Below are 26,773 nucleotides of genomic sequence, written 5' to 3' on the forward strand. Positions count from 1 at the left end.
CCTGCTGCCCTTGTCCAGGAGTTCAGTCTAAAGGAGAGGAAAGGGACAAACAAGATAAAGAGAGAAGGGTTCAAGGTGCCGCTGGCTGGAGCTGGTGAGAGGTGGAGGAGAAAGGAAGGAGCAAGTGGGAGCAGAGTAGCAAGCCAGAGAGAAGGCTGGCTGGGGGGCAAGGGCAAAGAGGCTGGACAGGCAGTTTACTCCCATCCTCTTAAGGCCACCAAGAGCAGATTGGAGGTCGCAGCTCGCCCCTTAGAAGTGGAAACAGCCCTCCCTCTGCCCCCCCCCACCCCGGTCTGTGACAATAAAGTCTGTGAATCGGCCACTGGCATGGCTCTAATGAATTCCACCTTGTGCGTCAGAGGCTCCAGCCTGAGTCACCCAGGCTCCCGGGAGAGGATGCACAGAGCAGGGCTGCGTCACCAACACACGCTGCTTCTCAGCCCAGTGGCACCGCTGGGAGATTAAACACATTCGCTTAGAGAAAGGCAAAGAAATAACTTCTTTTGATAACCAGCATCTGTTAGTTAATGGGCCTCTGAGAGCTGTATACAATTTAAACTTTTTATTAAAAAAAAAAAAAAGCTCATTTACTCTCCTGGGATTTGCACTATGAAATTATCAACTGCATGCCCCCCCCTTCTTAAACGTGACTGCACATAAGATGGAGAACATTAATTTTGTTTTGTTTTGCTCTGAGCGAGGACTGTTGTGTGGATGAAAGCTCTGTTTTATGGCAAGGCTGGAGGCTCTGGGTGGGCAAAGGGTCCGAGGTTCAGCCTCTGAACAAGCCTTCTGCCCTCAGCTCTGCCCTCCGTCCATCTGTCTATCTAGAAGAGAAGGGGCTTTGCATTTCTTCACCTGCACATTTCCTATCAGCCATGGCCTGTGGTGAGTCCTGGCATCTCTCTTGCCCAGTTTATCTGCCAGTGAGATTCCTGGTTCCATGAAACAGCACCAAATCGCCCTCCCCAAGGACAGCATGGAATCACACTCCCTCCAGGAAGTCCATATGTCTGGCTCTGGGGTCCAGCTGCTTGTGGTTTTCCTTCCTGCGTGACTCAGGCTAGCCCCTTCTCTCTGAACCTTAGTGTGTTTGTGTGCAAGATGCAGAGTCCACCCTTTACCTGTTGTGGATGCTGCTCCGTAGACTGTGGCCCTTTCATAGATCTTACTGTGGGCCCAAGGGAGGAGTACCACTCTGTGAGTCAGGTGCATTTGCTGAGCTCCTTCCACCAGGCCCCCACCAATCCTGACCCCACTGGAAAGATACCAGGCCTGGGCCCTGTCCTGTTCCTAGGAGTGGATGTTCCTGACACTGGAGGCAGAGGATAAGTGTGAAGAAATAAGACCATTTTAATCAGTGGTCGGCATGCATTATGAAAGACACACAGCAGAGTGACAGGATCGATAGCTAGAAGCTCTAGGGAAAAGGGGGCTGCTTTTTGTGGGTGCTAATGGTAGGTGTCCTTGAGGAGCTGACATTTGGTCTGAGACTTGAATTAAAAGAAAGAACCAAGTGTCTGTAGGTCTGGGGAGGAGACATGCAGGGGTGAGGGCACCTGCAAAGGCTCCAGCATGAATTAACCAGTGCAGCCAGGGTGTGGGGAGCTATGGCCAAACCTTACCATCAACAGTGAGCCACAGCTGGGGTTTTCTTCTGAGAGCAGTGGGAGTGGGTTTGCATACTGAGCAGGGCAGGATGGTGGCAGGGGGCACAGTACAGCAAGAAGTTGTTTGCCTCCACTAGTTTTATTCTCCACACATTCTCTGGCAGACACTTCACTTCCTTTCTTTTAACACCATAATCCCCTTGGTTGACTTTAATAACCAGCAAGAACATTTTTCAGGCTGTTTAATTTTATTAAAAGATTCAAATTTGATGATAAATGGTGCCATGCTTGCTTCAAGCCTCCGAAACAAGACTTGCTCGGCCGTGGACATATTATCGACACCCCCTCTCATCCACACTGGGAACTCCCCCACCCCGATGGAGTCTAAGACCATAAATAATCTAATTATTTCTTGTACTTTGGTAAATATGCCAGGAATACTTGTAGCTGTCTGAGACCTACAGAGAATATTAACATGGCAGGGTTTTTTTTTTTTTGAGAAGAATGGGTAATAAGTTAGAGCAATTTCAGCAGGCTGATTGAACCCCACACGGTCTCAGGGAGTATAAGGGCTTCCCTCTAAAAGCGTCATTAGCCTCGCCGAGGATGGTTGACGATCTGGGATAAGAGCCAGAGACGGATCGGGAGGAGGAAGGAGAGTGGAAAGGCAGCTCACTGTCCCAAACCCTTGAGCCCCCAGGATGCCAGTTAATCTTGCAGTGTACAGATGAGGCCCTGGGAACACAGGCAGGGTCCCTGGAGAGACACAGCCTGTCCCTGCCGTGATGACAGCCCCCCTGAGCTGAGGAGGACATGACACATTAGTGTCACAGCAAGGGTGCTGAGTGAGGCCAAGCTTCCTTCATGTCCTGTGTCGTGTTCTCACTTGCAGATGTTGCCACAAAACTGATGGCCCTGGCCTCTCCCTGGGGTGGTCCCAAAGATGAACACTTGGACGGTCCCCCACCCCTGCCCCCATCTGTGCAGCAGCGAGGCACTGTAGGCCTAATTACAGCACATGGAGTACTCTGCTATCAGTACTATTAATTGCTTTCCAAAGGCTGAAACAATGCTCTCCTCTGAGGACCTGCCCCCAGCAGCCAGCCTGGCGCTTGCTGGCACTCAGGGTGGGCTCGGGGGACTCAGAGGGCACCCTCTCCGGAGGGAAGACACGATTCCCAGCTCAGATGGAACCCTCTTTTGCTCGCAGGACAACTCTGGAGGCTTGAGGTCTGACTCTCAGAAGCACAGGCGGATGTAGACAAAACACCAGGAGTCAGAACTCAAGAAAGCCGATTGCCCCTAAAGAAACCAGCCCTATGCCAGAAAGCTGAGAAGTACCAAAAGCCCCGTGTGGCACCTTTAATTCACGGCCCCACTTTGAGTTTGTGTTGCTAAATTGAAGTTAATCTCTAAACAGCAATCCACAGCCTTGGCAGAGCAGCAGGCATCCTTCCCTAGGCGGGATCTCTCAACCTCCTCCAGGTGAGGAAGAGGGGGAGAAGCAGAGTGGTCCCCTGAACAGCGGTGCCTGTGGCCAAGACCAGGATGGTACAAACAGTGTGAGTGAGGGAGGAGAAGCTCAGAGGGCAGTGAACTCATGCAGTGGTCAGTGGAATGTGACTTTGCTCCCTTGGCCAGCCCCATGGAACAGAGGCTAAGCTTGGAGGTGGTGGGGACCTTGTGTCAGTCCATGACAGAGTGGAGAAGACTTTCCTTGCCCTTGATGTCACAGCCGGGGGCCTGGCACCACGTTCAAGGAGCATCTCCAAGAGGAAGACGGAGGTCATAGCCAGTGGAGAATGCCAGCCCTTGAACTAGGAGCAGGACAGGGAGAGGGGCGACAGGAGGACAGGGTCCCCCACCACCAGGGGCCTTCTGCAGCGGGGCCCTGTGCGGTGGGGGCCTGGGGGCGTCTCGGGCCTGCGCCCTGCAGAGCACCAGGGGCGCCTGGTAGGAGGTGGGGCGCCTCTCTGGGGTGTCGGGGCTTGAGCCGTCCGTGGGCCTCTGTCCGATGAAGAGCAGGCTCTGTCCGCGGGGGTCCCGCTCCATCTTGAAGAGCTCGTACTCCACGTGGGGCAGCCGGATGCCCAGTGGCAGGCATCCATTGGTGACCGTGACATCCCGCTCAGTGCCCAGGGACCAGGCCCCGGGGCCACCGCAGCTGCCCGGCGCAGAGGAGTTGAGCATGGCCGTGGTGACCTGGTCCATGGGCGTCACGTGGGCGCGCGTGACCTCGAACACCAGCTCGGTAGCCCCGCGCACCCTGGCGGAGGGGGCGCCCCTGGAGTAGCGGCCGGCGGCGAACACGGTGAAGGTGGGCTGGCGGCAGGCGGGGTCGGAGAAGTGGCGGTAGTAGCCCTCCCACGAGCGGCCGTGGCCGTGGAAGGCGAAGAGCCGCGTGAGGAAGAGCACGGCCGGGCGTGCCTCGCAGCCCGCGCTCACCCAGCGGCCGCCCAGGCGCAGCGGCAGCGCCCGCGCGGGGGGCAGCACGGGCGGGTGGTGCTCATCGGCCCGCGCCACCAGGCCACAGGCCGGGCAGGGCCGGGCGTGGTGCTGCCAGGGGAGAAACAGAAAAGCCATCAAGCCCCGCATGGAGTCGAGGGTGCAGCCTGGAGCAGCTCCGCACTTCGGCCCCCTCCACCCCCTGGCCTCCTGCCACTGGCCCTTTGCACGTGCTGTTCCTCCAGCTTGGAGCTCACTGCTGGAAGGGCCAGCGCCTCCCTCTCTTTCTTTAGGTCTCACTGAGCCTGAGAGGCTCAAGGGGACCTTCCTTCACCTGGCCTTATAAGGAAGCCCCACGGGCAGTCCCGTCACCCTTCTGCTCATAGACACTGCCCACCCCACCCTGTTGTTCCCCTCCCTCCATTGGATTGTAAACTCCTGGATCTCCTAGGCCAGCTTGGCAAAATCACAGCAAGCACAAATTTGAAAGGAGGGAGGGAAGGAGGGAGGGAGGGAAGGAGGGAGGGAGGGAGGGAGGGAGGAAAGAAGGGCAGTGCGCCTTCTTTCAGGATTTGGAAGTTGTCTTCCTCACGCTCAGCCTGCTTGTTCTTGAACCCTTCCTTGAAAGTTCGTCTTTTCCCTTGCTTATTTGCCTTTGGCTCTTTGAGGTGCTTTGGAAGTGCCCGGGTGCTATGCTAAGTGCCTCCTGTTACACCTAAAAGCTGAGGGAGGACACTGAAACCCTAGGTCACCACAGCAGTCCAGGCTGGAGAGACACCACCCAGCTTGGTGATCTCATCTGTCTGAGTCCCCAGCTTTTCCCACCAGAGCCACACAGTGGCTGTGTCTCCCCTGCAGGGGGAAGGTGGGACTCTTGTCTTTAGAAATCCCAAGTTGGAAGGTTAGCATTGCTGCCATACTGCTTTGGGACAAACACCCTCAAAATACGCATGCCAGGCTGGCGACGTAGCTCAGTGGTAGAGCAGCACAAAATGAAAAACCCATGCCTTTGAAGTGGTGATAGGGTGAGAGCCGGGCTGTCAGAAAGAGCCATGGCTCAAAGATGTTCATCCTGGCATTATTTATTTATATTTGTTTGGATTTTTTGAGGTAGGGTCTCATCTAGGCTGGCCTGGAGCTCTTAATCCTCCTGCCTCAGCCCCGCCAAGGGCTGGGATTACAGACGTGTACACCACACCTGGTCCACCCTGGAAGGTCAGGTTTAGCTCTCCATTGCCCCAGGCTGTCAGCTGGTTTTTCTCTATGTTTGGCCTTGTTTATAGTTATCTGGCCTTCCCCATTCTCCCGAGGTGGGTTTACAGTAAAACACGTCAACAGGAAACAGATGCTAAATCAAATTGCGTGGGAGAAGTCATTCTGCGTTTTGGAGTGAAAAGACTCAGTAGAGGCCAAGAAGGAACCAGATACAGACTTCTTCTTTTTTTTTTTTTTTTTTTACAAGGGAGCTGCTGCCCAAAATTCAGTGTCATTTTGCAAGGTGGCTTGCCTCGGAGCCAGCCTATGTCCTCTGCTTTAGCTATTCCTGAAGGAAACAGAGCCAAGGGTCCAAGTGAGACAAAGGAAGGGGAAGAGGATACTTCCAGGGTCCAGCTGTGAAATCACCTCTAATATATATTTTCTCGCAACTGCCCCCAAAGCTTTCCATAGGACTGCTGGATGAGTTCCATGCTGAGTAGGTGACACCAGGGGTTGTGGGTTAGAAGGTTGCTTGGCTGACCACTTTCTCTTTTCTTTTTTGGATTGTCATATTTTAGAAGCCCTTATTCTTTATTTCTCTGATGAACCTACACTTCTCTTGATTCCCACACATCGTTTTTGGCTTGGGGTATTTTGACCCAGAGCACTGAAAGACACTTTGAAGTGTTAGCTGATGGCCGATGTGCAGACACATTTGTGATGGGAGACGCAGTGCAGTAGTTAGCCAGAGTGTCGGTAATTGGGCGTTTTAACCCACATTCTGTGTGTGGACCGGACAAAATGCATTGCCTCGGAATAATCCTAGAGCTGTTCTTCCCCGCCACCCACCACCCACTCCTGCGCTCTCCTATACAGAGGAACATTCGGGTGCTAGTTGGTAATTTGGGGAGGGTGGTTTTTGGCATAGCAGAGACAAATTGAAGCCAGAGCTTTAAAGGTGAGAGAGAAGAGAGAGAAAATGTGCTTTCCCTCACAGGAGCCGTGTAAGGTGCAAAGCCAGGCTCCGTCTCTGCAGAGCATCTCCGGGTGGGTGTCCTCTGCAGGGGACCGTGTTCATAAACAATGTCCCCAGCTGGCAGAATCCACACTGGGGTGGAAGCCACATTTGTGCCTGTTACATAAACTTGTTTCTCCAACATCACATAACAGCGTCTAATGAGCCCCCAGAGGTGACCCCCGCTTGCATGGTTGTGGTCCAGTGCGGGCGGATTGATTAGGATTCTATATCCAGGCAATGAATTTGGGGATCAAATTGGTTTTAAATTAACTTCTAAAAATGTTCACGTTTACCATCTGGTTTGGGCTGTGGGCATGGCTTGGGCCCCGGAGAGCACAAGGAAACGACAAATGCGATATTTGGGGACTTATCCGTAGCATTTCCTTCTTTGAAATTATCTCCCCACACAGGAGGGGCTCGGTGAGCGGACATTTCATTTTATGTCAGTACATCTGGCGACCTCAGTGGCGCGCACAATTCTGTGTGTCTTGCCTCTCAATTGCTTGTAGCTGTCCCCACCCCGGCCGGCCAGGCAGCAGGGAGTGCGGGGACAGCAGTGGCCCCAGAGCTCTGCCATGGAGACGGGATGCTGCTGGGCCCCGCGGCCCTTGGAGACCTGTCCCCTCTGCATTTGGAGTGACTGTCCCCCACCACCGCCATGAGAGGGGGCCGGTAATCCGTGCCCACCGCGCCTTCCCTCCCCACATGGGGTTAAGGGCGAGCAGCCTGGACCGTTGGTTGCGAAAGAGGGAATGGCTGCGAGGGCACAGAAGGAGCCCTGCGGCTGGCTTCCGATCATGAGCGCTCTGGCTCTGTCCTGCTCCGCGCTACCCGGATTCTGGGGAGGAGGTAGACGGGTTGGGGTCTGTCTCATGCCCAGTGCCTGCCATCCCTCCCAGGGATAAGCCTGCCCCATCTGGCTTAGTTTCTTGAGTGTCTGGCACACAGTAGGCACCCAATGCATGCTGAAGGATGTGAAAATGGCCTAAGGGTTCAAAAAGCACTTGATAAGGACAGCTGAACCCATCCCTCCCTGCTCCTTCTGCCTACTGTTTGCACTCGAGAAAATACTGACTGATGTTTTGCTCAGGAGTTCCCAACCCAGAGCCCTAAGTGACTTCATCTGCGCTGACTTTCTCCTATCACGACCGTGATCATCAAACCCCAGGAATATCCACGGAGCCCCTGGCTGTGTTGCCAATGTCCCATTATCAGTGTCGCGGACACTGGAAACTTCGTTTGCACTCATCACTGCTTGGACACGAAGGTGAGGAAGGAATTTACATCCCTCGCTTCCCTGTGTCACACACTCAGGGTTTAAGACAGAATTATTCTAATGGCCTCTGAAAACACTTTTCTGAGGAGTTCTGGGGCTTCACCAGCCACCAGAGAGGTGTCAGGCACTGAAAAGGTCCCGAGTGCCCTCCACCCTGCTCCCACTCCCCACCCTCATCCCCCCCGTACTTGCTTGTCTGCAAAAAGACTAGTAGATCTCCAAATTATCACAGGACATTTGTGACACTACCTTTACAATCTAGGTTGATTGGCCTCAATCAAGTTCAATCTGGGGTCTGGGCCTCCCAGAAAAGGTTGTCCCCATGGGGCACCTGGGCATGTGTTAGAAATGAGAACCCTAGGTTCCTCCTCTCCCCCATGCTCACGGATGTGGAGTTTGATGTAGCTCCACAGAATATTTGCACAAAGTGTGCAATGGTGACTCTGCTTCTGGGTGACTGGCAAGGTCCCCACTGAGCTCCCGAGTGTGGCACAGGGAGGGGCCCCCTTGTGCATTCACCAGCATTTATTGAATGAGAAGCAAGGAGGGGAAAACCTGCCCAAGCCCATGTATCCAGCAGGAGCAGGAATGGGGTGCTATTGAAGACTAAATCTGGAGGGCGTAGGCTGGGAAGGGCCAGACTGGGGAAGTTGAATGGTGTTTCCTTTTGGAAAAAGCCAGCAGCAGGCTTAAGAAAAGATGATTCAAGCAGAGGAAATGGCATGTGCAAATGTCCTGAGGCCAGGAGTCCAGAGTGGAGGGCAGTGATAAGAGTAGGGCAGAGGGGACCCTCAGCAGGGACCGAATCCTACAGAGCCTGTTAGGCTGGGCTCCAGAACTCCCCTCCCAGGTCCCCAGACTCACCAGGGCGCTCTGCAGTGGGTGCTGGTAGCCGGTGGGCCGGTAGTGCTGCCTCTCTGCCCAATCAGTGTGGATGTCTCCCAGATACAGCTCCTCAACCAGCTGGGGTGTGGCCAGGGGCTGTGCCTGCAGGCGACGCTGCACGCGCACCAGGCTGAGCTCATGCATGCTGAAGCCCAGCGCTGCTATGCAGTCCCCCTGGGTTCGGATACTCAACAGCTCATACAGCGCCCCAGGCAGCCAGGCCCAGACTGGAGGTAACCGCCCCACACAATCCTGGCTGGCTTGAGTCTGGTTGAGGCGCCTGGTGACATCAAGCAGGGCATGGCGACTATGGAACACGATGCCCACCTTGTGTAGGTGGTAGTCAGCCTCAGTGGCGCCCCGGGTGATCCAGGAGGCCCCACGCAGGCGGACTTTGCCTTTGATCACCAGTGAGTGGGCAGGCTGCCGGCAGGAGGGGTCGCCATAGTAGAACTGATACGCTCGGAAGAGGCGGTTGGGATAGAAGGTGTAGGAGCGGGTGAGGAACTCTGGTCCCGGGCGCACCTCGCAGCTACAGGGGAAAAAAATGGGTGCTGGGTGGGGTAATGGAAACCTGCCCTCCCCCTGTGGGGCTGGGCTCCATCTCCTCAGTCTCCAGTTCAGGCCTCAGCTCAGGCTTGGACCCCACAGCCTCAGTTTCCCTGGCTGGTCTGGAGGGTTGGAGTTTTCCACTTGGTGCCTTGTGACCTTAGATTGGTCCTCCTTCTAGTCCATCCTCATGCCCTAAGTGGGGCCTTTGGCAGCCACCTGGGTGCGCCCTGCCCCTTGAGCTCAGGCTCCTTCTCTGTTAAATGCTGGGCACCTGGTCAGATAGGATACACACAGGCCTCTCCCTGTGTGGCTACAGAGTGAGGGAGGCATGAGGACCGAAGAAGCACAGTGATGTCATGCATATTCGTGTCCCCATTTGGTAAGCTGACTTTTCTCACCAGGCTTATGATGGGGCTTGCCGATCTAAACCAGGCTCAGGCTTGGTGGCCAGCTACTCAGCTGCAACCACTCAGGGTTGCAATTGTAGAGCAAAAGCAGCCATAGCGGATGCTAAATGAATGGGCCTGGCGGAGTTTGAATAAAACTATTAAAATAGGTGTTGGGCAGAACTTGGCCTCCAGGCTCTATTCTGTTAGTGATGCAAACAAGTCCAGCAGCTTGGGAAAGGGATGCTAAGGAACTCCTAGGCCCACGGCAATGCCTTGGGCTGGGGTAGGAGAAGCCTCTAGACTTCCCTATCCAGGGCTCAGTAAGGATGGGTGGTGGGTGAACCCTGCACCCTCCATTTTCCTCTAACCAGGTATCACTCTACTGCTATTTTGTTGGCAGTTTCTATAGCAGGACTGCCAGAGCAGAGTGAAACATGTCATCCTCGCGAGAAAATGGCCTTTTTCTTTTCTTTCAATCTTTCTGTTAATGTTCAACAGAAAGTCTGTTTGGAGCTAATGCGTCTGTAACATCGCCCTCCTTTTTCTCCCAGCAAGAACAGACTCAGAGCCTTAGGTAGGCCATGAATCTAGAGAGAACCTAATTACACTGTTTTGTTTCATTGAGTTTCTTTTTACTGTTACTTCTTATTTATGGCAAGTGGCTCTGTTTTCCAAATCCAGGGTGATATTACATTTCCTTTAAAAATAATTACATTGCACTGTAAATGTGTGGAGTTTACTTATGCCAATTATACCTCAATAAAGCTGTAAAAATGAATGAATATGTTTAAGTAAATAAAAGCAAGTTGGCTTAAAGAAAAATAGTAAGTGAATACCAGAATAGGCGGTAGTTAAAAACGGGGAGGGGTACCCCACACTCCTAAGGACCCCTGGCAAGCAAACAGCAGGTCATGTTGGACATTTCAGTGGTCACAGACCCCTCACCCATTTTCGCACTCCTCCCTGACAGGTGGAGAAAGCCTGTCTCGAGAGTTCAGCAGGAAGGTTTCTAGGAGGAAAGTTCTCGAAGGAGTTTCATAGAAGAACTACTCCAAAATGCTGTTGCTTGGGAACAGGAGCAGCCCAACTCAGTGACCCCATCTCCTTACACCTCAGTTCTGCCCCAGTGACCTGGTATCCCATCTGGATCCCCCAGGTGCCTGGATCCCTGGACTGAGGTTGGAGGGGGGCGTGCCTGCAGCCCACAGAGCCTGGGGATGAGTTGGAAGAGGCTTTGTAGAACTTTTACCCCCTCCCTCCACACAAAGCACTAGCAGATGTTTGGCAATCGAGTTCTCCATGAGCTCAGAAGGCACGTGGAGGACACAGAGAGTCCGGTCCTTGACCCCAGAATGGGACTGGCTGAAGGAGATGACGGGATGGGGAAGTGGAAAAGACCACAGCTTTCTCACTCCCAGCCCTCGTAGGGAGAGCAACTTGCTTGGCTGTGTGGGGCTTGTGTGCCACAGATCAGGGTGGCACACAGAGCCTGGGGCCTCTGGCTTCTGAGATGTTGGTTGCACCTGTCAGGATTGGATGGGGCCCTGAGACTCTCTCACGCCTGCCACTTCCTGCCCTAGGGCCTTTGCCCCAGGTGCACCCTCTGCCTGGCTCTTCCCCTGGCTTGCTGGATGGTAGCTATGTTTTAGTTCTCAGCCAACACCTCTGCCTCCAAGAGTCTGCTCCAATCGTTCTCTAAAAAAGCCTCCAGGTCATTTGCTGTCATGGGCCATTGCTTATTTCCATGTTAGAGTATTTAACGTGTCCCGCTGCCCACGCTGTGCACCAGCTCACAGTATGTAGGCGATAAGTGTCTGGGTAACGGGTCTTCATGTGCCCAACAAGTACATCTTTCCACTGGCCACTGTTGGCTGGGCGTGGTGCCTGACACATCCCCACCCCAAGTGCCACCTGCAGAAGGGAAGCCGTGGGTTTAGCAGCTAGCGGGTTCTCACAGACGGGGTACATTGTGCCTGCTTCACAGTTGTGGACACCGAGGCTCAAGAGGGACCATGGTTGGTGGCGTTGGCGGTCTTACCTGGTGGAGATCCAGGGCCCATCGAGGCGGGGGGGCAGGACTGCCATGATGGACTTGCTGTCAGGCACAGGCTGCTGACAGCTGGGCTCCCAGCGCAGGTGGCTGCCCTCAGCAGCCCCAGCTGCCTCTACGGTGCCAGCTGCAAACCAGACAGACCTGGATCAGAGATCCACACACTTCACGTGCACTGACTACCCATCCGTTCTCTTTGCAGCTTGGGAGGTAGCGGAGGGGGGTGGGGGCAGGTAGGCTGCCCCACCTCCATCTGGATCCCAAGGGTACCCGGCTCCTCACCGTCTGTCTCACTCAGGCACCAGGCCTGTGATTGTTTGTAGTGTCTGTGGTACCCAAACCAGTGCCTGGCACACAGTTGGTGCTCAGTAGAGTGTGCTGAGGGAATGAAATTGTGGCCGTTGGCTGGGTCAGGAGGCCAACCATGTGGGGTGCACCCTGCCCCTGGCTCTCTTTCCCAAGCTTAGGCAGAAGTTGGCCCCTCGGGGAGGGAGGAATTTGGAGGATGGATGTGAGCAACCCGGGCTAGTGTATCAGGCCCCAGGTCCTCTTGGGTGACCCCCAGATGTGCTGGCTCAGGGCCTGGTGAGGAGTCAGCCAGGGTGTGGGACAGCTCACCATGGCTTCTGGATGCTGCTCCAAGGCAAGCGCCAAGACCTTCAGCTGCTACAGAGCAGCTATTCCCTCAGAAACTGCCGTCCCCACTCAGCAGGCCAGGCTGACACAGCCCAGATGGTGGGCTGGGTGGGAAGCTTGGAGCGCATAGCAACTAAACCTTGCAGCAGTGCTGTGCTCACAGGGCCCCCCAACCCTGGCCACCTGGCCATGGCAGCAGGCTTTGCAACCTGGTCCTCACCGAGCCTGCACCAAAGTCAGCCAGGAGGGACAGAGGCCTCAGAGCCCAAGGAGGGGCCATGGGCTAATGGAGAAACCCCCTTCTCTGCACATCCCCACCTTCCCGTGTGAGGCTCAGAGGAGGCCAGGGCCCCACACTGCACTCAGAGCTGCCTGAATGACACATTGACTGAAAACTCTCTGCACCCTAGTAGCCTTTCAGAAAAATAAGGTGGAGCAGATTCCTCTATTCACTGAGGGTCACAAGTCACATCTCAGTGACCAGGAGTGATGTTGCTGGGGACAATGACAAGTGCCAACTGTTAACCGAGGATGGACTCTATACACTTTTATGGGTCACTTGTCTGAACTCTGTTGAGCCAGGCATCAGCAACGACTTTCTTCTATAGGCAGAGGAATGGGCTCAGCTTGATGGCTCAGTTCTATGGGGATTATGATATCCGAAGTGACAAAGCCAGGACTGCAGCCCAGAATGTCAGATCCTGGAGCCTGAAGGCTTCACCGTTGCTTGTCTTATGTCCCTAGTAAGGGCAAAGGGGACTGATTAGGAGACCTAGAAGGAAGGACACTTAGTACATGTAAGAGAAGATGGTGGCATGACACCGAGTCTCACTTGGTTTTTGGTCACTGATTCATTGCCTTCAATCAGCCCAACAGGAGAAATGAAACCAAATAGCCAGCCAGGATGGAGGTGTGCTCCCCTACATACATTGTCACTTGGGTGGCTCAGAGGGTGCTGAGGGCTGCTCTGTGAGGTAAAGCAAATACCAATGAGAACCTTGAAAGAGAGAATCTGGGTTCTTCTGCATTAGCCTGGTGCAAGGTTATTGTGCCAGAGTGACCTGGGCCAGGATGCCATGGTAGGTTGTGGATATCCACATTGGGCCCAGTCCCAGCATTGGTCCCCAGGGGACCTGAGCTTGGATGGAAGGATGCACTTCAGCGTCAGCTCAGGGCGGGCATATTTTGGTGCTTCTGAGCCAACTTTGCAGAAGACACTGGGTTCCCCCTGGATTCAATTCTGCAGGTTAATTTGAACATCACCAGTGTCAATGAAACCTGTCGGAAAGTGTTGATTTGGAGAACGGGTGGAAGCAATGCGAAGAAAAGGGTCAGAAGGGGTCAGCCTTATTTGCCTGGTTGGAAAATCAAGCTTGCATGTCAGAGTGAAATAGCGCACGGACTCTGAAAATTATATTGTCATTGTTTCCACGAAACTTGGTTTCTGGAGGAAATGTTTTCTGTTCAAAAGAAAACAAGTCTTTTGTCTCCCACACCCTCCCTGAAGGCGCGGAAAAGAGATGGGCCAGAGCGTTGTGTTTTGTCACGAGTCCTCAGCTAGTGTGTTCCCACTAAGTGTGTTTTAGTTTATCTTGTTTTTCTGAGAGAAATTGGGATTTAATTGTATCAGCAGACTGTGAGATATGGTTCAACCTCACTGTCCTCAGCACATGCATACACAAAGCACGGTTGAGAACCTTGGAGAAAACACCAGAATCTCACACAAAGCCACCTTTTGGCCATCCATGAAGCCTCAACTTCAAGGTTGCAAAAATAAACTTAGCCAATTATAAATGACTCCATGACATTTGCTCCATGGCAGCTTTGGGGGTGGACTTTGATTTCCTTTTCCTTTTTTTTTTTTCTTCCCATTTTCTCTCTCCAGAAAAGTCTGAACTAGATAAACAACTAGAGGCAGATGGTGCTGTGGCTGGGTTGCCCAACTTTTTGCAGGGACCCGAAAGACTGAGTTAAATGTAGGGACCAAATTGATTTTTATCAACCATGGATTTTTAATTAACAGTGGTGTTCACTTACTGCCACTCATTATTTACTGTTTACCCACTAATTAAAAATTATGCTGCTTTTGCACTCATAAGAGCAGGGACATTTGAAATTAGATAGCATCGTTCAAATTACCTGCAGAATTAAATCTAGAGTGCCCAATTGCTTAGACCAGGCTCCCAGAGCTGAAAATATGATCTGCCTTGGCCCGAGGTGTTATCATGAGTCGGACACCAGGGACAGGCCTCTTGGACAAACACCATATGGAGCCCGCCCAGGGCCTTAAGGGGAGCGGGCACTTGCTGAGTCTCTACTGGGTGTGGGGGCTCAGCTGAGGCTGTCTCCAGAGCATCACCACGGTGACCACGTCTACCTAGCATGTGTCACAAGAGTCCCCTTGGCCAGATGCTTTATCTGCACCATGGCCACAACCCCTCCCATCTCCCCTGGGGATGCAACTTTCCCTAGGAGCAACAGTGCCATCTGCACAGCCACCCTCTTCTGCAGATGAGGAAACTGAGGTTCAGAGGGATGGAGGAACTTCACCTTTGCCACTCTCCAGACAGTTGTTTTTATTATTATTATTAACATTATTTGCAGTACTGGGGTTTGAACTCAGGACCTTGAACTTGCTAGGCAGACACTCTACCACTTGAGCCATGTTCCTAGTTGTTTTTGCTTTAGTTTATTTTTCAAATAGGGTCTCGAGTTTTTGTCCAGGCCAGTATTGAACTGCAATACACCTACCTCTACTTCCTGAGTAGCTGGAATTATAGGCATGTACCACCATGCCCGGCTTAGATAGTTTTTAAAAGTGCAGTAAACTATATACAACATAAAATTCGCCATTTTTAAATGTGCAATTTGGTGGTATTTAGCACATTTACAATTCCACCACCTCCACCTAATTCCAGAACATTTTTATCACCCAAAAGGAATCCTGTACCCATTAGCATTCACTCCCATGCTCTCTCTATCCTCTTAGACACTGACCACTCCTAATCCTCGTTCTGCCTCAATGGCCTTGCCTTGTCTGGGTATTTCACCACATGGGCTGCTTCTCGTCACTCATTCTCATTACTTTTTCACCAAGACTCTGTGAGCATGAGTTCATCCTTCTGCAGATGGGAGAAGTGTGCTTGCACAGTAGGTTTGACTCCCAAGAGGAAGAAAGGGGAAAGAAGATGCAAAAAGGTCCTCTCTTTGTTTTACCTTCCTTCTGGGGCTAAAAAGGGGAAGAGAAGTACCGTTTTCCCCTCTCCTGAGTAGCTCATTCAGATGTTCTCCAAGTGCAGCTCAGCGGCTGGGAGGCGCTCAGGCAGGGATTTTAGGTGCAGTTCCCAAACGTCACACTCTATTTTCTGAGGGTGGAAGGAAGCAGGCCTTTTGCTTTGGACTGAGCGTTAAAAGGGGACTGATCTGAACTTGAGATATGTGTGTGTGTGTGTGTGTGTGTGTGTGTGTGTGTGTGTGTGTATACATATATATATGGTTTTGGAGGTACTGGGAGTTGAACTTAGGCCCTCATGCTGACTTGGCCTACTGTACTCTACCACAGTCCTTTCTGCACTGGTTATTCTTGAGATAAGGTCTGAAACTCTCCAATGTGTGCTCACCCACACAGCTGGAGGACAGTGGGCAGAGCACAGGTGAGGGAGCCATCTAGGTGAGTGCTGCTCTTCCCCTTGGGAACAAAAGGAGAGTGCAAAAGGAGGGTGCTCCAGACTGCCCGAGGGGCCACAATTCCTGTTTTCCTGGAGAGATTCCCACAAGTTAGATAGACCTCCCCCACCATGGGATATAATTTCAAACCATCCTGATGTCTTAAAGGAAATTTACACAATGGCCCCAAACTTCTGTTGCTTTCTCAATTGGAGTCCTGCCAAGCTTTCCTTAGAGCCTGTGAACTGCGCAATCAGGTCTTCCTGTGTCTCCCGTCACCCACCAGATCTTGTGTGTTTCTCCCTGGGCATTCCTACACAGGACTGGGCAGACCCTTTCCTGTCTCGGGGCCCTTGCCCCTTCCCTCTGCCCTGTGTTTGTCAGGTGCTCCCTTGGGACCAGCAGTTCCTGGCAGACCGCCTGCTACTCTGCTTTGTTCCCCACTCTCCTGTACAGTGCTCCACACATCTGGCAATTATTTATCTACTGTGTTTTTTGTTTACTTTTATTTTTCCACATTGCATTTTGAAATAATTTCAGAATTAAGAAAATGTTGCAAAAGCAGTAGATGAGTCCCTGCATAACCTTTACTGAGCCTCCCAAGGTTACATTGTATGTAACCATCCACAACTGCCCTCAATCAGGAAATTAACATGGATACAATGTTACCAACTAATCTATGACCTTATTCAAGGTTCACCCATCCCCTGCTTCACACCCCTTTTGGATCCTGGATTGGATCCAAGGCACTGCATTTACTTGTCAGATCTACTTCAATGTGAGATGCATCTTTGTATTTCACAACCTTGACTTTTGAAGAGTACTAACCACTTATTTCACAGCATATCCTTTTATTTGGGATCGCCTGATGTTTCCTCGTGATCAAGTTCACCTTGTGTCATTTTGGTAAGAATGCTGTAGAGGTAATGTCGGTCCTCAGTTCATTGTTTCAGGAGAACCTGATGTCAACGGACCCATTCCTGGTGACGTTGACTTTGATCAGTACCTTTTGGGGGTGTCTGCCAGGTTTCTCCATTGTTAAGTTACTACTTTTCTCTTTGTAATTAATAATTCCCTTATGGGAATATACTAAGAGAAATAGAAGCAAATTGATTTTTATTATTTATTTCCCCACTGATTTTAGCATCTACAGATGACCATTGGTGAGTCTTGCTTATGATTATTACTGCAATGTTTTCCAAATCTGCCAGGCCCACTGTTCTTTCTTTATGAGTATATTATCACAAGGAAGTGGGTCCCTTATCACCCACTGATCTATTCATTCAACTCCTGTTTCTGTCACTGTGAATGCCTGGGCATTTACTTTAGTCTCCAGGCTAGAATCCATTATTATCAATATTTTCTTGCTCAAATTGTCCCTGATTTGGCCCTTATTTCCAGCTGGCAGAAGACCTTCCAGGCCTTCCAGGGAGTTGTATGTTCTCAACTTCAGCTCTGGGATCAGCCATTTCTCCAAGGAGCTCTGGGTCCTTTTTTGGAGAATGGTGTTTAGAGAACACCATCTGGGTGCTTGGTGTGCTCACTGCTGGCTGGATGTCACTCCAGCCTTCTCATCCTTCCTTCCTTCCTTCCTTCCTTCCTTCCTCTCCTCCCTCCCTTCTCTTTTTCTTTCTGATCTTTCTGCTTGCTTTCTTTTTTCTTCCTTCCTTTTTTCTTTCTTTCTTTCTTTCCTTCCTTCCTTCCTTCCTTCACCCTTTTCTTTTCTCTTCCTTGCTTTCATCCTTCCTTCCTTCCCTCCTCATTGTTTCCCCACTAATACACATGGCCCCCTAAGCACAATGATCAACTGTTGCTTGGTAAATTGGAAAGTTCTTACCAATGCCTTCACCAGGAAGTGCTCCTGATGTGCTACTTGCAATCACTGCTTTCAGTTGGATAAAAGAACCACTCATGTTCCATCAGAACATGCTTCTCTCCTCCCCCAGGATGTGTCCATCAGGGTCAGGCTTGGAGTGGGAGGAGAGAAAAAGGTTTGCAGATGATAGGATGGCCAAGAATCTGGTTGAGGGTGAAAAGGTGACCAGTCAGGGAATTCCCAGTAGGCTGAGCACAGGGCTAGTCCATATGAGTAGAGAGGAAAGAAAAGTGGGCAAAGGGAGATTGTGGGAATCGGATCACACCAAAGGATCAAACTTAAGACCTAATACCAGCTGCTTTTCTCCAGAGCCCTGTGTACCCCAGGACCTGCCGCAGCTTAACCAGCCCTGACATGGTCTGAGCCCAGCCCAGAAAAATTCTCTGGCCCACGACATGGCCCAATAGAAACAGAATAGGCTGCACTAGTAGCCTATTCTAGTAACCACATTGAAAAGCTTAAAAGAAACAGGTGAACCAATTTTAACAAATATTTTACCCCAGCCCAAATATTATATTTCAACCTGTAGTGTACATAAACGCTATTGCTGTAATTTTTTTGCTCTTCTTTCATTCTTGTTTTCAGTTTGGTGTGCATTCTTACTCTCAGTCTGTGTGGACAGAGCTGCAACACAAAAATGGAGACTGTGTCACCCTGTGCTGGTTTGCAGTTTTTGAGTTTGCTTCTGAAGACCCTCCCAGTTATCTTTGGGAAAGAAGGAAGATCCAGTAAGAGGGACCTGGTCTCACACTCGTCTCTAGCCCCAGCAGCCCCACCCTCTGCCCTGGTGTCCACTCTGGGATTCTAATTAGAATTTGCTTTTTAAAAAATGCGTTTGTTTAAAGATTTTACAAAAGTCCAAAACTCTCTGGTTTATTTCAAAACCCTCAGCTTGAGGTAATCCACCTAGAATGTTTGGACTTGGATGCGTATGCACATTTTAAATAAAATTTTCAGCAACAGATCTCTACCCAAACAATAAGCTGTCTTGATTAGAGGAGGCCGCCGTGTGCATGTGGATAGCAAGCTCCAGAAACCGGCTGTTGGAATGACAGCTGTCACTGTGTTGCTACAGCAAAAGATGTGCTTTGTGATGAAGTCACTGCATAAGAGGCATGCCGAGTTTCCTTCGAAAGTACCCCAAGAAGGCTGCAGATCGCCCTGCTATGACAGCACCAGCAAACAACAGGGAAATGAGGACAAGCTTGGAATCATGGCACCCAGGCCCCTCTGCTGGTCTGCAGACACCTCACATGTCTCTCATTTGGCCTTAATTGAGTCTTGTCATTCATATAATCCTGGGGTCTTTGCATTCTGGCAGAGAGGAGGGTGTGTAGGTTACAGGCTGAGCACATTCTACTTTTCCCTCCTGCTGCTTCCTGGGTCTTCAGAGTGTGTCTCCCTCTGCATGGGGACCTCAGAGTTGATAGTTGCCCTGAGGACGTGGGACAGCAGATTCCTCATCAAGAGGAGAGACAGGAGGGTCTTCAGATGGATAAGTCACACGCTGAATGGTTAATGAGGAGACACAGTTCAGTTCGCCCCTGACCCCTCAGTTCCCAGGTCCCATTGGATCAAGGCATCCACAGCCTGGAGGAGGCTATCACTTTGTGTCTGTGCTCCTGTGCCTCAGGCCAATCTGGAAGCCTTTTGTCAAAGGGGAATGTCTCCAAGGACATCTCCCCTTGGACTGTGTTTAGCATTTCCTGCTAAGGGAAAGGGAAGCAGAACAGCTCTCAGAGGGGGGAAGGAATGGGGGGCTTGGGGAGCTGAGATCTGGTCCACCAAGGCAGCTCATCAGCCAGGTTTTTCTGTTTGTTTGTCTAAGAATGTTCCAGTACAAAAAACATTCACATCAAAATTCTCCCTTGGCCCCCTGGTAATACTAATTACTCTTGCTCTGGCTGGGGCTTCTACCCATATGAAGACTGGAAAATTCCAGCCACAGCCCAGATGTTTCCAAACAGCCCTGTGTGAGGGTGATTGATGGGAATGTGGTCCCTCGGCGCCCAGATGTTCTGGGATCTTGCAGAGAAGTCCTGGGTTCCCAGAGCGGCACATGGGTCCTCAGACATTCGGAATCTACACTACACTAGATCAGCACTCTCCATGGAAGCCCATCTTCCTCCCAGGGCCTTGAGGGGCTGGGGGGGGAGTGAGCACTGAGCCTTCCGCTGGTTCTGGACAACTGCACACTGGTTCATGTCCTCAGGGGTGTAGCTCCAACTCAGCGTTTGCTGAGTAGATCCGGTGTGTACAAGTCTCCTCTTTACCTAATCCTTATTAGTTCTCTTGGCACAAGGCAGAGCTTTCATTGTTCTGAAGAACAGGAATTTGGCAAGATAATCACATGGGTTTGTCACAGTCAATAAGAAAGAAGATGTCTGTGTGAATCGTGGTGAAGACTCCCCACAGAACCTGGAAAAGGGCGCATAAGAAGAAATTCTGGGCAGTGCCTTGAGTTGTTGAACTGTTCATGGAGCATTTGGCGGTTGGCCACCAGGTCTTCTCCAGAGAGGCCCAGAATCTTCTTGTCTACCAGAAATACTTGGGTTTTGAGGAGAGGTTGGAGGTTGGAGGTCTCCATGGAAAGCCGGATATTGGAAGTCTCCATGCGACTTCCTTGGGTCTGAGAACTCCCAATGACACAGGGGGTGATGGGGAGTCACCCCAGCCTTGGGGGAAGCACACCACTTGCCGGGCTGTTCTTGGAAGTGTCCACAAGGGGGCCCTCTTGAGCTTTGGTTGGGGCGCATTGGAAGCCCCAGGTGAAACCCGGCAGGCCTCCTCCAGTGTCGGCCTCTAGCGAGGGCCACCGGGGTGGCTCTCCGTCCACCCGACTGTTTTTGGGGAAGACCGGCCCATTGAAGGCCACTCTGGAGCCCACGCTTTCTCCCTTGTGGGAATCTTTATTTCTACTTCCACGGAGAACATATTTGGGACTGGAAGACAACTGTTATGGGGTCACCTAGCCTTGTCTCCTTTCAGAGATGTTTGCAACACAGAACAAAAACTCCAGCTAGAACTATCAGAAAGGACACCTGGGAAGCTTTGCAAACAAGGAAACAAAGTACCCCTCCTCCCTTCCCCAAAGACACACAGGGGGAGGGGTCGGATAGGCTGACACAGAAAGCAAGGAGATTTTAAATGCAAGAAAATCATTGCAATTTAACGAATCAATTTTTCTTACATTGTGTTGAGATTAAGTTCGTGGTCTCTTTCATACACTCAAAATAAGGAATTTCCCTAGAGTGCAATTTTGTGGGAAAACCGACATCATGTTTTGAAAACCCAGTTTTGTGAGGAGTTACCAGATTTTACTTTAAGAGAAATGGTGATGCTTAATTATGCCACCATTTTACCATCTAGAAAATTCATGAGCTTTCAGGGTTTCAGGAGAAAAGGCTGTCCAGAAGTTGGAACCCTGCTTTTAAATTACCATACAAATCGAATTCCAAAGACACAAATATTGGCTCAAGTGTTGCAGGCGGAGTACAAGGATATAGCTGGCTTCCTAAATGTTAAATAAACAGGCTTGTCACTCTTGACTTCCCTCCGGACCCTGGCCAGCTGTGCTGTGATCCTGGGAAGAGGGTGCACAGCTCACCAGGGGGACGTCACAGCTGTAATTGGATGACCATGCTGACTTAGTCATCGGGGTAGCATGGTTGCCATCACAGCAATAAGGTACATGTTTCTAGAAAGCTCTAGTTCTGTGCAGCCCACAGTTATGTACCCAGTTGGTCTTCATAACAGATCTTGAAGGGCCTTGTTCCCGTACCACGTTATAGATCAGAAGAAGATGGAATTTCAGAAGAAGAGCGCTAGACAGAGTCTTCCTTCACACAACACATAGGTGGAAAGGCCCAAACTCACAGCTAGGCCTGGCAGCCATCAGTCATAGCCTCTTTCCACCTTCTCTTACAGCCCGGGTCTTTGCTTGGCGTGTATTGAGTGGGTACCTACTGTGTGCCTGGCCATGGGGCTGCAAACACAGTTCTTCCAGCTCTGGGTCTGACCTTCCCGGCCAGGCAGTGAGACATCAGCCTGTTCTGCCTAGTGCTGGTCCAGCTTGCCAAAGGGAGCCAGAGAGGGAGGGGTGCCTGCGTGGGGGGTTTGCGGCCTGCAAGAACTTGAGGGTCTTTGCGTGAAGAGAAACCTCTCAACAGATGGAGGAGTGCAGAGCTGCGAAGGTGGCAGGGAGGTGTGAACCAGAGATGGAGGAAGATGTAATTAGTCCCCTGGCTGCGCAGCTCGTGGCGGGTGTCAAGAGGAGCGTGCAGAGGCGAGGGCCGTGGGAGCTGCTCGGAGGCCTGGCCAGCGCTCCGCTCCAGGTGCCTGGATCATTCTCCAGGCAGAAGGATGTGTGTGTGTGTAGGGGGGAGGTGAGGTCACTGTGTGTTCTCAAAAGGTGTGGGCCCCAAAGGATGCTGTGCCCACTGGGGGAGACTGTGATCCCAGGCCACAGTGCATTCTTTATGTCTGATTAACTTCCTGTCTATTTGACTAAACTCAATAACTGACAAGTCTGGGATGGTGTTAGGATGAGGCTAAGAGGATAGATTATTTTTTAAAAATAAGTTAAGTGAAAATGAGTTAGTTGATTTGAAAAGAAAGGTTGAGTCAATTATAGGACAGCAGTGATCAGAGGTGATCAAATTGCCTCCATGACGCACAGTGACAGGCGGTTGGGGGCCAAGGTTCCATGGCCCCTGTGGCTTGTGTTAGGATGTAGGCGGCTGGGGAAGGAGGGGCTGAGACACCTGGGGCCCAGGGAAACCAGGCAAGCCGTGGGGGTGTGGAGGCCATGGCTGCAGATAAAAAAGCCCCCATCTATATATGGTGAAGGCAGCGGTGTGGGATGCGGGCCCTTGGCCTGGGGACAGGGAAAGTGGGCTGTGTTCCTGAGATGAGCTGGAGAATTCTGTTTTGGGAGCATGCTGTTTGAGCATCCAGGGAGGGTGCAGGCAGGGACCAGACCCCTGCCACAGGCACAAACAGGCAAGGACGAGGGAGAGAGGCGCGGGGGTGGGCGGGCAGCAGCCCTGGGCAGCAGTTCTGAAGGAGGTGAGGGGGCGGTGAGGGGCACTCAGAGATGCGGCTGGGGGGAGCAAGTGGTTTCACAGGTAGGCAGGCAGATGAACACCAGATAGATCTGGCTTTCAGATACGCAGCAAAAAATCTTTTAGCACCCATGCCCCAAATGTGGCATGGCTAGGATAGGAATTTGCCTGTGGACAAGGGAGACAGGCCAAACCACAGGGACATGAAAGAGAGATTGTGTTTAACAGTTTAATTATTTTTATATAAGTTCTTTCATGCCCTACACAGGGCAAAAAAGCCAATCAGAAGATACAGAAAAGCATGAAGCTGATATAAAAACTCACTGACAACCACCTCCCCAAGGCGGCCACTGGCCAGTAATCGGCTCCTCTAGATTTAGAATTCACGATTTGAGCTCCACTCAAATCGTCACCTTTGAGACAATGCCTAGCCCTTGGAAGGCTAGCAGTTCATTTTTGGTAAATGACTGAATAAATCTTTCTAGGCTTTTCCTCTTTGTGTACACACATCATGTATTTATTTATTTTTCACAAAATGGGATTATCCTATACATATTATTTGAAATCTATTATTTTAACTTAATAATAGATTTTAGAGATCTTTGTGGAAGGTTGATTTTTTTTTTTTTTTAAGGCTGGAGGGACTGATGCATATTCAGGATCTAAGGGAAGAAGGAGAAGTGATGAAGAGGCAGAAGCAGGAGGGGAGCAGGTGCTCTAATCAAGAAAAGCCCAATAAAAATGGGCAAAAGTCTTCAAACAAATACAATACGTGGCTGGTAGTGGAATTTTCAAAATGGATAAAAAGGTTTAAAATGAAAAGTGCCAGTTGCATCCTACCCTGAAGCCCTAGTGGCTCGCTTGGTAGTGAATCACTTCACAGTTGCTTGTGTATCCCCTCAGAAAATGGCTTCCTGCTGATCTCTGCATATAAATGTATATGTTTTTTATTTAGCTATTAAAATTTTTTATGAATGCAATCTTTCTATACACACCATTCTGCATTTTGCTTTTTACACTTAAATTATCAGGGATATTTTTCTATCTTAGACTTAGCTCTTTGTGGAAAAGACAAACAGCATTCCTTCATGAATGGTCACTATCTTGATTTAGTGACCATTCCTCTGTTGATGGCTGTTTAGGTTGTGGTTCACATTTTTCCTTTTCCTTTTTCCCTTTCTTTTTCTTTTTTTTTTTTATTTGTTTATTCTTTTCTTGCTGTTACCAAAAACAATAATACTTTGGAAATTATTTTAACATATGCTGATATAAATTTTGTGTGTGTCTAATGGAGAAATTCCTAACAGAGAAATTGCTTGTTTATTTATAGATGTGACCAAAATGTCCCCCAAAAATGCTGTTTCCATTTATCCTCCACCACTGATGTGTGAGAGTGTCTGTGTCATTCCCCCTTTGGCCATGTTGGATAGTATCAAAGATAAAAATGACAGTCTCAGTGTGTTATCTTAACAGATGAATACTGGAAGAGAAATTACACACTAATGAAGGTTTGTGGGTAGTTGCACTTTTTTTGTGCCTGCAAATAAAGAACGGGACAAGTTACCATGGAGCTTGAGGGGAAGCACACCCCTCTGCCATCACTGACTCAGACCCCTACCCTTTCTCAGCTGACGGACTGCCCGTGACCTCATTTCTCCCAGCCCTCCGCACAGGTGCCCGTGATGTCTTCTCCAGGGAGCAGAGCATGATCTTTAAAAAAGTGTGAATCAGCATTCTGTCTCTGCAACACAGCTCTGAATATTCAGAGGAATTTCCCACCGTGCCCAAGGAGACCTGGCACAAATGATTCTTTTTCATTAAGCAGGAAGGTGCTGAGTTCTCTGGACCCCAAAATGTCCTGGGGAAGCCCTCCTGAGGGCAGATGTGAATGTCAGCCTTGCCTGTGGCATGAGAGTGGGGACTGGGGCTAGACTGGTCTTGGGTTGCTGTGCCCCTTGGATCCTGGGAGAAATGAGCATGAACAATTTCCTGAGGAGAGCAGTATTATTTTAGGCTCCATGATTTTCATAGCGTAAGACCAAGCAGACATGAATTCTCAATTAGATCACCAAATACACAAGTAAACAATCCATTATAAAGTAAGAGAAGAAACAAAATGTTCACTTCCCAAGAGCATCAGATATTGTAATTAGCTCTCACAGAATATATAATATGCAAGAAATGTGTGATAAAATAAAATTTAAAATTTAAAAATGAGTAAACAACATAAGAGTATGAAAACCATCAGGCAGATTTGGAAAAAAATCCAATAGAACTTGAAAAAATAAAAATATAATTGTCAGAATAAAAATATTGAGACTGGATCCTGGAACAGATTAGACACAGTTGAAAAGGAGGTCAGTGAACTGGAAGACAGATAAGAAGAAATCACTCTAGTGGCAGAAAGGAAAGAGGGGTTAAAAACTCAGAAAAAGGGTTTAAAAGACACAGGAGTTTTAGTAAGAAAGAGCCACTGATATGTCCCAGAGAAAACAAAAGGCAAGGTAGGAGAAAAACAAGTCTGGTAATTAAACTATTTTTATTTTTTGGTGGGACTGGGGTTTGATCCCAGGGCTTCATGCTTGCAAAGCAGGTGCTTTACCACTTGAGCCACACCTCCAGCCCCCAAGTCTGGTAATTAAAGACATGGGAACCATTAGTCCCAAGAAGCATTGTGGGTACAAGGTTGTGTTAATAAAAAGGAAATTGACACTTCGATCTGCAGAGCACCAAAGAAAGGAAGAGGAAGGCATTATCTACTTAGATTTGTATGTCACCAAAACAATCTTCCAAGAACAAGGGTAACCTAAAGTCCATGTTCAGATAAACAACACGGAGAGCATTTGCTGCTCTGTTAGATGACCCTTTTAAACATAGGAATTTATAAACAAGGAAACTTTGCTGGAAGAAAAGTCTGATTTTAAAGACAGAATAATGAGCAAAGAATTGAAAATGTAAATCTAAAAGAAGAAAAAAGAGGACTGGAAGTAGATGGTTTAAGTGGTAGAGTGCCTGCCTAGCAAGCACAAGGCCCTGAGTTCAAACCCCAGTACCACCGAAAACAAAACTAAAAAGAAAGAAAAAAAGAACAAAACAATCATCTTTAATTTTGTGGGGTCAAAAAGAAAAAGACTTGTAGCTCATGCCTATAATCCTAGCTACTTGGGAGGCTGAGATCAGGAGGTTCACAGGTGGAGAGGAGACCAGCCTGGGTGAATAGTTTGCAAGACCGTATCTCCAAAATAACCAAAGTAAAAATGGACTGGAGGTCTGGCTTAACAGGTAGAGCACCTGCTTTGCAAACACTAAGCCCTGAGTTCAAACCCCAGTCCCACCAAAAAAAAAAAAAAAGAGAGATTAAAAAGGACAGAACTAAAGCTGGAAAACAGTAACATGTAAAACAGAAGAGGGAGGATTAGGTTAGCATTCTAAATTTCTTGCATTAATCAGGAAAAGGGTTCATATACAATTTCAAAGGTAGCCACTGAAACAATGGGAGTTATTATAACACTTCCAAACCAGAAAAGACAGAGAAAGTGGACAGTTATAAGAATTGAGCACAACCTAGTAAACCCCTCAAATATTAAAAAAAGATCAGAAGGGATAAAAAGAGCATGAAGTGCAATCTGTAGAAAATAAAAGTTGATTGACAATAATTGGGGCCTCGCTGATGGAGTGGCTCGAGTAGCAGAGCACTTGTCTAGCAAGCATGAAGCTCTGAGTTCAAACACCAGTGCCACCAAAATAAACAAAAATAAATAAATAAATGTAGTCCAAAAATAATCTGGGTCAGGCATGGTGGTGCACAGCTGTAATCCTAGCTACTTGGGAAGAGGAGATCATGATGATTGTGGTTTGAGGCCAGCCTGGATGCAACTTTCTAGGATCCCCTCTCAACCAATGAGAAGCTGGGCATGGTGATGCACCCCTGTCATCCCAGCTACGTGGGAAGTGTAAATAGGGTGACTGCAGTCCAGGGCAGCCTGGACATAAATGGGAGACGCCACCTGAAAAGTAACTGACGCAGACAGGGCTGGGGGCATGGCTTAAATGGTAGAGCACCTGCCGGGTGAGTGCAAGGCCCTGGGTTCAAACTCAGTACCACAAAAA

General features: G+C 49.8%; 1 protein-coding gene across 1 annotated transcript in view; it reads right to left on the reverse strand.

Annotated features, from left to right (window-relative positions):
* Positions 1–1,644: 1,644 nt before the first annotated feature.
* Apcdd1l (APC down-regulated 1 like) overlaps positions 1,645–26,773 on the reverse strand; it is a 47,349-nt gene continuing 22,220 nt past the window's right edge. Inside the window, exons 2-4 of the mRNA XM_020170044.2 lie at positions 11,411–11,549; positions 8,411–8,963; positions 1,645–4,166 (exon numbers count right to left, since the gene is read on the reverse strand). Of these exons, the coding sequence (XP_020025633.1) occupies positions 3,366–4,166; positions 8,411–8,963; positions 11,411–11,549 (1,493 nt within the window). The 3' untranslated portion in view covers positions 1,645–3,365. The remainder of the gene's footprint in view (positions 4,167–8,410; positions 8,964–11,410; positions 11,550–26,773) is intronic.

This window comes from Castor canadensis, chromosome 5, assembly GCF_047511655.1.
Source record: "Castor canadensis chromosome 5, mCasCan1.hap1v2, whole genome shotgun sequence".
NCBI classification, from domain to species: Eukaryota; Metazoa; Chordata; class Mammalia; order Rodentia; family Castoridae; genus Castor; species Castor canadensis.